This window comes from Taudactylus pleione, unplaced genomic scaffold (assembly GCF_031769625.1).
Source record: "Taudactylus pleione unplaced genomic scaffold, aTauple2 ptg000041l, whole genome shotgun sequence".
NCBI lineage: Eukaryota > Metazoa > Chordata > Amphibia > Anura > Myobatrachidae > Taudactylus > Taudactylus pleione.
In genome coordinates, this window is record NW_028284443.1 from 79,998,861 (window position 1) to 80,012,112 (window position 13,252).

At 45.0% G+C, this 13,252-nt stretch overlaps 1 protein-coding gene across 1 annotated transcript in view; it reads right to left on the minus strand.

Annotated features, from left to right (window-relative positions):
* LOC148538282 (outer dynein arm-docking complex subunit 1-like) overlaps positions 1 to 13,252 on the minus strand; it is a 107,352-nt gene that overhangs the window by 93,035 nt on the left and 1,065 nt on the right. The window contains exon 2 of the mRNA XM_088457405.1: positions 8,859 to 8,933. Within this exon, the coding sequence (XP_088313531.1) occupies positions 8,859 to 8,925 (67 nt within the window). The 5' untranslated portion in view covers positions 8,926 to 8,933. The remainder of the gene's footprint in view (positions 1 to 8,858; positions 8,934 to 13,252) is intronic.

Below are 13,252 nucleotides of genomic sequence, written 5' to 3' on the forward strand. Positions count from 1 at the left end.
TCCCCAGCGTCTCTTCACCACTTTTAACTCCATCCTTCGCCCACCCCCTCCTCGTCTCCCCTCCTTGCTCTCTGGCCTTGACTTTGCTACCTACTTTACATCTAAAATTGATTCCATACATCAGGACATCATATCCAACCAGTCCCCCAACTCTCCACCTCCTCCTTTCCTAGATGACCCCTCCCCATCAACTTTACCAACTCTAAAATCCTTCTCCCCTGTATCTAGAGAGGAAGTCATGGCCCTCATCCGGTCCTCCCCCTCTTCCACCTCCCCCCTTGATCCTATCCCCTCCCGCCTCCTCCGCTTCCTCTCTCCTTCTGCCTGCTCCCATCTTGCCCACCTCATTAACCTCTCCCTCTCATCAGGCACTGTTCCTTCTGCATTCAAGCATGCCCTTGTCTCCCCCATTCTTAAAAAACCTACCCTTGATCCTAACCATCTTTCTAACTACCGACCCATCTCTGTCCTCCATTTTGCCTCCAAACTCCTTGAGCAGATTGTCTACAAATGCCTTACTGCTTTTCTGTCCACCCACTCCCTCCTTGACCCTTTTCAGTCTGGCTTCCGTTCTCTCCACTCCACTGAAACTGCCCTCACAAAAGTCAGCAACGACCTCCTTGCTGCCAAATCAAAGGGCCACTACTCTCTTCTCATTCTCCTTGACCTCTCTGCTGATTTTGACACTGTGGATCACCCTCTCCTGCTGAATATCCTTCAATCCCTTGGTCTACGTGACACTGCTCTCTCCTGGCTGTCATCCTACCTCTCTGACCGATCTTTCTCAGTTTCCTCTCATGACTCCTCTTCCCCCCCAGTCTCTTACAGTAGGTGTTCCCCAAGGTTCTGTTCTTGGACCTCTCCTATTCTCCCTCTATACTTCCTCTCTAGGTGAACTCAAGAGCTCTTTTGACCTCCATTTTCATCTATATGCTGATGATACTCAAATCTACCTTTCCTCCCCTGATCTCTCCACCTCTCTTCTGACTATTATCTCCAACTGCCTCTCTGCTATCTCTTCCTGGATGTCCCAGCGATTTCTTAAACTTAATATGGCTAAGACAGAGCTGATCGTCTTCCCACCCTCCCACATAACCACACCTCCCACTATTTTTTTATCAATTGATGGAATAACTATTTCATCTAGTCCCAAGGTGCGCTGTCTTGGAGCTATCCTGGACTCATCCCTCTCCTTCAAACCACATATCCAGAACCTCTCACAGTCCTGTCATTTCCATCTCAAAAATATTTCTAAGATCAGACCCTATCTCACCCAGGATGCTACAAAAACCCTCATACACTCACTGGTCATCTCCAGATTGGACTACTGTAACCTCCTCCTATCTGGCCTCCTCAAATCCCATCTCTCTCCTCTCCAGTCCATCCTTAATGCTGCTGCACGGCTTATCTTCCTCTCCAAACGCTCTACATCTGCCTCCCCTCTCCTACAAGCCCTCCACTGGCTCCCCTTCCCTTTTAGAATCCAATTTAAGCTTCTCACGCTCGCTTACAAAGCCCTCACCCAATCTACCCCCATATACATTTCTGATCTCATCTCCCTTCACTCTCCTCTCCGCTCTCTTCGTTCAACTAATGCACGCCGCCTTTGATGCCAGCTGATTACTTCCTCCCACTCCCGCCTCTAAGATTTTGCCCGCACTGCTCCCCACCTCTTGAATTCTCTACCTCTCCCCATCAGACTCTCCACCTCTTTGCAGTCCTTCAAACGGGCTCTCAAGACCCACTACTTCATCAAAGCCTTCCAGCTATCATTCTAACTCCCTGCTACATGCTCCTTCCTCCCCATCTACCCCATCTGTGTCACCCCTGTTTGTCTTCCCCTCCCTTTTAGAATGTAAGCTCTTACGAGCAGGGCTCTCTACCCTCTTGTGCTTCTCCCTACTTTAGTTTCATCTACTTCTTACTCACCACTAGGGCACCTAACACTTGGTTGCTTATATTCTGTTGCTTATCTGGGTATTATAGTCACTCATGTAGCAATATATATTATCCATGTCCTGGTCCTGTATTGTATTGTTCTGTAAGTCACTTGTCTACAACTTGTTTATTTACTTTGTAAGGGGCTGCGGAACATTTGTGGCGCCATATAAATGATAATAATAATAATATTTTACAGTGGAACTGCAGGTGGCAGCATGCCTGCCTCTTTGGCACTTGTGGAACTACAAGTGCCAGCAGGCGGCCGGCACCCGTACCCCCACTGTAAAATAAATAGTTAAAAAAATACACAACACACACACCATATATAGTACAAGTTAATTACACACATACCTCAATCACACATACTTACCTGTACCAACTGGTCTGTCCTCTTCTCCAATGTAGAAATCCGAGTGGAATGACCTGCAAAAAAGATCCTATACTCACCTACATCCTGGCGCTGCTCTCCGTAGCATTCAGTGTCTTGTTAAAACAAGAAAACTACTTACCAGAACTAAGCTGAACATGTGTAAGTATATGCTGTTACATATACTTACACCTCGCAAAATGACAGATGACCAAAATCATCTGTAATTTCTCACGGGCCGCTAGCCAATCAGCAGCCGCTTTACATATAGCGGCTGCTCATTGGCTGGTCCCACGTGGGTCCCACACACAAAGGAGGAAGGCAAAACATGGGGGCAGGGAAGGAGTGGACCATAGTTATATTGAGCCAAGACTCTGGGCCTGATTCAGACCCGATCGCAAGCGCTGAGCGCTCGCAACCGGGTCGCAAGCGCTGAGCACATGCGCACGACGGAGCCGGCTCCGACATGCGCATGCGCGAGACCCGGATAGCGACGGGCAAGCCATCGCTCCGGGTCTTGCACCAAAGGGGGCGTGCTGTCGATGTTGAGTGACAGCACGCCCCCTTTGGTGGGCGGGGCGGTGGGTGGCTGCCCAGACGGAGGCGTTCCCATGAGAACGCCTACCATCTGGGGGCGGCCCCACTGACATCACAAGTGATGTCAGTGGGAGAGCTTTCGGCTCTGTTTGAGCCGAAAACTCTCTGGGGCTTGCGGCAACGAGACCCTACCACAAGGGTCTCGTCGCAAGCCCGATGGTCGCGATGGTCTTGACCATCGCGACCATCTTCCTGGCCGCTCGCTATAGCTATGGGTGGTCACCCACAGCTATGCGAACGGCCAGGAGGCCGTTCTAAAAAAAAAAAGACCGGCCCTGATTCAGAGCGAGCGCTCTGTCAGAGCGTCCGGCTCTGAATCAGGGCCTCTGTGTGTAGGAAGAAACAAGGAAGCTACACTGAGGAATGGAGGAGGGGATAAGGACGTATTGTTGCAGTCTGTGTAATTGGGCGCAAGCTGCCTCTCTAATGATACAGACAGTGCATGATGCAGCCCACAAAGATGCCAGTCCAAATAGTATCACTTGGGTCTGTAATACCAATCCATGGCCTCCCCCAGGGAGCTACAGCGCACAGTTTGGGAAACTCTGTCTTACTGTATTCAGTTCTAAGATCTTACAGATCCAGGCTGACACAACTGGTGATCCCTGGGCCCTCCTTTAAATTTTATTACAGCGCCTGAAAATGCTCTGTTGTGACCATGTAAAACATTACTATTATAGAGAAGAATAGATATCAATATAAATAAAAGCTCTTGTTGGTTTTGAACATTGTCACCAGAAGACATCACCCCCTCTCTCCCAAATATTCACAAGAAATAATAATCAGATGAACTGGTGTAATAGAGGTATATATACCTTATAAGATTAGATATATACTATATCAGTTACATTAATAAGTATTATAAATAATATTAATTTACTAAAAAAGGGGTAGTTAATCAAACATTACAGCTGTAGCTGTCATTACAACATGAGAATATTCAGTATAACATCTTCCATCAAATGCAATAAATGGTTACATTATGCTTACTATATGCAGACTAGTTAAAAAAGGAATCTCCTTTGTGTTATAATTATGTATTATAAGTGAAGTGCTATGTATGTACTGGAGAATAATGGTTATCCTGGTGCTAGTATATGAGATCTCAGCTGCGCCAATAACATCAGATGACAGCATCCAGGATAACAATATTCCAGAGGACAGTAGAGGACATCCTCACAAACATGAGGATTGGTCCATAAAGGAGGCAATATCCTGGCTGGCAAAATGGTTGCCAATAATTGGAGCTCTCCTGCTGCTGGTTGTTTGCGTATGTATGTGCTGCATACAGGGGATAATACATAGATATGGAGACCAGATTCCCATTGACCAGCTGCAGGTTATATTAGAGCTCTAAGCAGCAATACCGCCTGGGTATCAATTACAGCCTTGGAGTGGTACCTCAGGTTAGCCATTGGTTTACCTAGTCTATCACCTTAGTGATAAAGCACCTGACTAGCTATTACTACTTCAAGATTAAGGGCCTGAATCAGACCCGCTTGCTAGCAAGCGGCCGCTCGTTGCAGACGATGTTCGCTAATGTGCGCATACGTGTAGTTCGCAGTGCGCGTGCGCAAACTAGTACGAGCCATCGGAATGTGCTCGCTCGCCCTGCCAAGATAGCCCAGTGGAATGAGTGACAGGAGAGGCTGTTTGTGGGTGGTAACAGGGGCAGGGCAGCAGTAACGGAGGAGTGGAGTTGCGGACGCAGGCGTGCCAGTGTTTCAACGCCATTTCAGAGGCGTGCATAATTAACAGGCAGCGTCATAGTACGCATCACCTGGTTGACTTTTACACTGAACTGCTCGCCGTGCTTGCGGTAGGGTACAGTCAACCGCAAGCACTGCGGTCTGGTCCGATGGTTCCCGATGTACTGATGGTTGTATATACTTCCTCTAGATGTCATACGCTAGTGGGCGGCTAAAGACAGGCTGGTGGGCGTCTATAAACACAAAGTGATCGCTCGCCAAGACATAGTGAGCATGCGAATGCCTTGCCGAGCGAGCGCCTGCCTTGACGTCACTTAGCTGAATTTCCGTACGCTGGCAGCGAGCGGCCACATCTTGCGAGCGGGTCTGAATCAGGCCCTAAGTCCTGAAGACAAACAAGTAGTTCTATACAGAGGGCAATGATTAGATCATTAGAAGGACAAAGGCAAGCATTTTCTAGTGGCCTTGCGAAGATGGATGAACTTAAGCCATTGACAGAAAATGTAGAGTTAAAATAAAGTGCTTTGCATGGCCTGTAATATATACTCAAAATAGTAAGTAACAGCCTCAATTTTGCTAAGGTCAGCAATGCTGTGTAAAGCTATTGTTCGTTCTCCCAAATATTGACAATAAATAATATTTAACAATGTGTAATAGATGATAAATATATATAATGTATAAATTTTGATGATAAAGCTACACAATACATATATATGGGACCAACAAATAAAACCTGTAGCTGTGATTTCAAAATGAGATCAATCAGGAAAATGTTTCCCATCTAATGCAATAATTGTTTACATTATGATTAATTTATGCAGATTGGTTGAAATTTTTTTCACTAAAATAGTGCCCTCTGGGCCTGATTCAGAGCCGGACGCTCTGACCAGAGCGCTCACTCTGAATCAGGGCCCTCCTACCTAACATTGGAGCGGCCTCATGGACGGGCGTCCATGATGATGGTCGCGATGGTCAAGACCATCGTGACCATCGGGTTTGCGACGAGACCCTGCGGTAGGGTCCCGCTGCCGCAAGCCCTGGAGTGATTTTGGCTCTATCAGAGCCAAAATCACTCCCACTGACATGACTACTTATGTCAGTGGGGTCGGACTCAGACGGTAGGCGTTCCCATGGGAACGCCTCCGTCTGGCAGCCACGCCCCCGGCACGCCCACCAAAGGGGGTGTGCTGTCACTCACCATCGACAGCACGCCCCCTTTGGTGCGAGACCCGAAGCGACGGATTCCCCGTTGCTCGCCGGGTCTCGCGCATGCGCACTTAGGCACCATCGACCCGCTTGCGAGCGTACAGCGCTCGCGAGCGGGTCAGAATCAGGCCCTCTGTTCCAGGTAACACCTAAAGAAACATGACCACGGCCTCCTTGTGTGGTCCTCTAGATACCACTGCATCTAACCTGTATGAAAGCTCCTATACCTGAAGTATGGAAGGAACGTTCCAACAGCTCGGTGGAGAATCAAACATAGTGGCATATTCAATTAGCCGTGGGGTTTCAACCGCGGCTAATTGACAGGCAAAAGTCCCGCGACGCGGGGTTTAGCTATTCAATCAAATAGCTATTTCCCTGCGTCATTAGACCGGGACTCCTGCGCGAGAGCACACTAATTCCGCGAGAACTGCGGAATCAGTGTGTATTAACCTCTCGCGCGAGGCCAAACACGGCGGCCTCACGGTGATTTTACCTCGCACCTACATGAGGTGCGAGGTAAAATCAAACAGCGGGGACTCGGGCGCGGGGTCTCAGGGACACTCGCGCGTGGAATCCCCGCTAATTGATTCCCGTCCAGCGCGACAATTAGCCGCGGGTGAAACCCCAGGGCTAATTGAATATGCCCCATAAGGTTCTCATGAACATAAGGAATGGGCTAGGAAGGCTGCCAAGTGGTTGGATATCAGTGCAGCTATCCTGCTGGGGTGTATAAGCCTGTGCAAAGGTTTATGCAAAGGTTATATGATAAATATGGAGATAAGATTCCTCTTGAATAACTACAGGCTCTGTATACCATGCCATAAGGCGGAGAGCAGCACTTCCATATGACAGCTCCTACGGAAGCAGCAATCCAACATATGGTGTATGAATATAAATATAACATCTGAGTGTTGCGGTATTATATAGCACTGATTTACTAAATTACATTGGAATAAAAAATGTTTGTTGTCAATCTTCAATTATGTATGTGATTTATGAGTTTTCTATTCACTTGTCCGATTGATCTATGGTGGGGAACCTGCATATAGAAATTTGCAGAGATAATGGGCTACACACAGGGACGTATTAAGGGGCATGTTTGTCATAATCCGCATTTTTAATGCGGATGTGATAAATATTTTTTGTGTAAATTCGCAAAGTGAAAATTGAAAAGTGAAATTAATAAAGTGAAATGTAATATTTACACGCAAACTTACTAACAATCTCTTGCCAGCAGACGGGCTCTGATCTTGTGCTGGTGAAGAGCTGAAAGCAGTGTGATAGCGTAACACTAACACACTGCTTCCTGGTTGGGGTCCTCGGTGCACACCGTGCATGCGCAGCTGTAGGCCTCTGAATGCGTCACCCGGGGAACGACGGAGACTCCCTCTCCAAATAATAACGTGATTTAGTAGCCCATAGGCTACTATAGGAGAACGCCATCTGGGGATGATGTTATCCTATAGGGACCAAGCTCCGGAATGCTGTCGGAAATGGAGGAATACAAAGAGAGAAAGAGTCCGCACAGAGCACTTTCTCTATATCATGAAGTAATTTATATTATGTCCCACCCCTTACAAATCACAAGCTATTCTACTTATCTATCACTAAGGGGGGGTGCACCTAGGAATAAATGGATACCGAAAAAAAGAAAAAGAGAAAAGTATTCCTATCACAGGGCACTCCAGGACAAATATAATATAGTCAAATGAATCTGATTCCACCTTATCACAAACTATAACATTGACCCATTTAACAACAATTGTTTAAAACGTAACCTTTAATAAGTCCTTTAATAGGATGCTGCGAACTATTATTATATAATTTTAATAAAATTAATCAATTATTATTACCACCTTTACCATCTTATATAATATATATTTATTGGACTAACCACAATAAATTATGTGATATCACGTCTCAAAGGGGCGTCTGCAGAAACGGACAAATGTAACTTCAATTCCACTATATCTGTGTTAATAGGAGGTCCTATAATAGGATCCTAACTGTCCTATTGGCTGAATATTGGCATAGCCTACTGTGCATTGCACTGTGTGCTAGTGACATCACGTGTTCTCTTTATAAACAGTAAGTAAAAATTCTCTAACCTGCTACATGTATGACATCATTATCATATGCCAATAAACTGCTGTGTCTGACAGCCAATTACTTGTGTATGAAATCAGAGATAGAAAAGTGCTGTAGATTTCAACTGTTTTTCCACATACTAAAAAATTCACCAGCCATTGTTTTAGCATCCTGTATAACACAGAATTGCATTTTGTTTCTCCTCTACAAAATGGATCCTATATCTTCTTGGGTAAAAGGTTAATTTGTGCCACAATGATAATGGAGTGAAGTGTTTGCGTAGAACCATTATCTGAAATTGCAAGCTAGGTATGTTGCACTCCGTTTATGTGTTATTTTAGCAGGCAGAAACAGTCACTTATCCAGGCTTGCTGCCAAGGCTTCTGATGGAAAACCTACACTATGTCTTGTTTATATATATTTTTTTTTTTTATCACAATTTTCGGTTCCTTTTAGGGAATGGAAGATGGGAGATATTCCAGTGTAAAGACTAAACAACTCATCCTGTTACAATTTTTCTAAATTTACTGTTGTGCCAAGCTTCCCACACCTCTGTCCCATTATATAATAATGTAAGCCTTTGAGAGGCTACACACGATTAGGCCTCCACAATTTCAAGCAGGTAATATTTCGAGAACATTTATGACTAATAGCAGGCACACTGGTAGACTCCAAGGGGTATATTTACTAAAGTGCTGGTTTATAGAAGTGGAGATGTTGCCCAGAGCAACCAATCAGATTGTAGCTAGTGTCTTCTAGAAGATACTAGATAAATAAGTAGAATCTGTTGCTATGGGCAACATCTCCACTTCTAAAACCCCACACTTTAGTAAATATACCCCCAATAGTTTGCTGTGAACAAGCAATGTATAGACATTGACATTATTATACATCACAAAATTAAATGAAATAGTGTTATTCTTTAGTACGGTATAAAAGAAGATTAGTACCCATTCCTTCCAGGTCCACATCGCTGCTGTCAGACTTGATGCTAGAAGCTGATCTTCTATTAGGCATTGTTTAATCTAATTTAAAAGAAAAAAGAAAATAAAATGAATATGAGGAGCAATAATGAGAGGTTAATAAACCAACTAACGAATACAATCGGATTTATGTATGTAGCGCTGTAGGAGGAGAGCGTAAATTTCACATGGAGGAAGTCCTCAAAAGAGCCTGATTTCCTCCAGTTTCGCTCGGCAGTGCATGGACTATTTTGCAGGCATTTTGTGCATTTGGAAAGCCAGGGTTGAGGCATGAATCTGAGAAGGTGAGTAGCAATGAGATAAATATTGATAAATTAATGATAGGCATAGGGGTTGTTAGAAACATAGAATTTGACGGCAGATAAGAACCACTTGGCACATCTAGTCTGCCCCTTTTCATGTATCCTTTAGGCAATTACGTCTACTGCACACAAGTGGTGCCCATGTAGATCTGGAATTTACAATTTACACAAAAACCTTAAGCATAAATTGCATCTAAAAAAATACCTAATTTTTGTAATATGAAGAAGCACAGGTATCTCAACATATATGTTAGAAAAAAATGCATATTTTAAATATCTTAAATTAGCGGTTTATCAATTCAATGTATTACAGTGGGTAATCCAATAGTCTGACATGACACCGGGATAAACCCCATTGTATAAATACAAGTGATATGCTGCTTGTTAGACATTCGTGTCGGGGTTCTTTAAGGAGTTAGCGGACAATTGTTAAAAGTTTGGATGCCTACATGGACTGAAGAGGAATACCCTCAGGTGAGCAATAAATAGGAGAACGAGGGTTTGTGTGGGGTTTACTTAGATTATATTCCACAGTTTCTGTTTACTTAAATTTTTATTGGCACAATACAGGTTCCAGTGTGCCATGAATGACAGGGTTGCTGAAATGCCAGCATGCCTCTAGAGCCATGGGTATGCTGTGACTTGTACTTCAGTGTTCTCCCCAGGCTGCTTTCTGCGGGTGCACCACCCGGCAAGAAACAGCCTACCACCAGGCACTTTGGGAGCCTGCAGGGACAGTATCTGGGAGCTGTGTAAAAAGGACCAGATCCTACAGACTTTGCAGCTTTCTCATAATCAGACGACTGGGCCTCTAATAAGAATAAGAGAATGAATATATAAAATGTTATTTCAAGTTTAAATCATCATAAGGGCAGGGCTTAAAACATTTTATTATTGCTATTATTAAGGCCCCCCATCTGGCTACTCCTTGATACCACCCGGCTGAAAAAAAATTTCTAGGGAGAACACTGTACTTGTATCAGTGCCAGCATGCCCAACCACTCACAGCCAGTCTGAGCATGGTAGAACCCATAATGACTAGTCTAGGACTGGTTGGTACTATGGCAGGGGAACCTCATGCTGCCCAATTGTTTTCTATAGTGCCCAGAGGCACCAAGAGAGGGGCAAGTACAAACTACCAGAGTCAAGGAATGCCAATTGGCATGGCCACAGTCCCATCATGGAAGTGATCACACCATTTTCATATCTGTGGATGGGGTCCTGAATGTTCCAATGTGGAGTGGCCAAGCTCACACACCATGGCCACACCCCCTCTTCGTAGTGGGGACAGATATCTATTGGTGGCCCTGATAGTGCCACATTACCATTGTATGCAAATATGATGGACTACTCATGGATCGCCTGGCATTTTCAGCTACAGTTGTTCCCAGGCCTGGCAACCTACAGCTCCCCTATGGAAATGTACCAAACTTTGGAAAAAGATAAAGTGGAGAAGTTGCCCATAGCAACCAATCAACTATCTATCATTTATCTAGCACAGTCTATAAAATGGTATGCGTTCGGCACCCTGGAGGTCTGGATGCCGACACTCCTATTACTGGTGCCGAAATCCCGCCGCCGGTCAGAAGCCCGGCACCAGCATCCCGACCGCCGGGATACCGAAGGTAGGTATCTGGGTGTTAGGGGGGGGTTAGGTTTAGGCACTAGAGGGAGGGTTAGGCACTAAGGGGGGAAGGTTAGGCACAGGGGAGGTTAGGTTAGGCACTAGGGGGGTTAGGGCTAGGCAGAGGGGAGAGGAGGTTAGGGTTAAGCACTAGGGGGGTTAGGGTTTGGCAGAGGGGAGGGGGAGGTTAGGGTTAGGCACTAAGGGGGGGATTTAGGGTCGGGCACCAAGGAGGGGGAGGTTAGGCACTGGGGGGGGGAGGGTTAGGCACCAAAGAGGTGGGTTTAGGGTTACGGTAGAGAGAAGGGGAGGGTTAGCATACCGACCAACAAGTGTCGGTATGTTAACCATTTTGGGATGTCGGCGTCGGGATTCTAACAGATGGGATCCTGAGTGCCGGCATCAAATACCAATTTCTATAAAATGAAAGTTAAAAGCTTATTGGCTGCTATAGAGAACTTCTGCACTTTATCTCTCTATAAGGTTTGATACATCTCCAACCGGGAGTCTGATGATGGCAATATTATGGAATGGGCAGACATACTGTTAATGATTACAGTTGCTGTCTCAGTTATCCAGATATGCCATCCATTTTTTTTTCTATAGCTTCATCCTACACTTTGCAAATAAAATGAAATAATAACAATAGTAGTAGTATTAATAATGATGTTTCCAATAAATCTAATAATATAATCTTGTGAACCGTCTGTCTCATGCATGCGCAGTGTGCGGCAGGAGCAGACACGCGCACGTGACGCAGCAAATCATCTGCTCCCACTTGTACCGATGACAGGGCAGAAGGCAGTGCATAACTCCCCTTCTATCTATGACCTGCTGTGAGCTGCCTCTGATTGCTGGGATTTTGAAAGTAAATTTGAACGACCCCTGTGTTTGTCTCTATTCCCTATGATAGCAGGTCCTATTTAATGAATCATTATGATTCTCTTAAAGAAATCCATGGAGAATGTCCTGTTTGCATACCCCAGACCCCTGACCAGGGACCTGCAGTGCCAGGAGTCTGAGAGAAACTCACCCCAGTGTCTGCAGTCCCACAATGCTCTGGGGCCCAAACCTGGAGTTTGAATGCAAACTGACTGCAGTTGCTGTTGGTGACCCGGCTAAATGTACAGGGTCTTCCTCCTAAGCACTGCAGGGACCCCGGGCTTGTGAAGCCTGTGTTTCTGATACTTGTGGAGGGCAGTTTAGTTTTTTTTTGTTTTTTTTTTTAGTTTCAAAGAGATCATCTTTATTTCTTAAATACATAGAGACGCTTTCATATAAAACTATATGGTTCTTATGTAGAGTGGGACATGTGTCTTTTTTGTTTTTGTACGTAGAAAGTTCGTGTTTCTGTATCACACGCATATACAAGATTTAGGGGACAATTTATTAAGCCCCTTTTACCTTAAAATCATGCAAAAATGGTTACGGAGGTATTTAAGAAAAGCCAAAAGCAAGAAATACCAGATAGCTCCTGCATTAGGATAAACTAGTATACTGGACTCAGCGAATGCCGGGTCCATGGATCTTCCCTAACCACACATACATACACTTATCCTGGCTGCACATTCCCACAGTTACCACTGTGCATGTATACAGTATCTCAGGACATGCCACAGCTGCTTCTTATTGGGTTAAATAATATTGCAGATCACAGTCCTTATTATTCTCAATGGGGATTGCGATACTTCCCTAATTACCTAGCTTAGCTTTCTTGGAGTTGGGCCGTGTAGCCAATGCCATCCTTACACTACATTGTCATTTTTGTTTTGGGAAAGGAGTTCCTTAGGATGTCAGGGCTATCCTATGCTTGCCCATGCACAGGCTGACGGTGAGGGTGGGAAAACCACTGTGTAGGAGAGAACTTTTCAATGGGACTTTAAAGTGGAGACCATTATTGATAAATAGGAAATTTTAATATTTAAAAGAATTGCCGCAATAGGCGGTGATAGGAAATGTTATATTCATTATATAAATAGGTCCCTTACTCTTGCGTCCATTTGCAGATTCTCTCACATCTTACAGAGGAGGGAGGGGGACTGTAAGTGTAGGCCGAAAAGGTGTTTCCATGGAACTAGAATGTTTTTTTCCCCCATTCACTACAATGCACATGACATGAGTCATTTGTTACATTTCCAACAAATAAATATATATAGAGCTTGTAGTGCACGAGGTGAACAGCATGCGCATGCATTATTTTCCCCTTTTTACAAATACTGTATACTCTCAAAGGCATTCCGCCGCATCATCGCATGAAAGACAATTCTTAAGGGATGTAGTCTGGAAGCTGACGGTCTAAATGCCGCTTCCAGACTTTCTAATCCCGGCGTGGTACTAATGACAGGCGTCGAAAACTCGGCGCCTGTCATTAACCATACGCCAGAAGACCGACGCCTGGCATACCGAACGAAGGAAAGCCTGGCGCGGACAGCCGC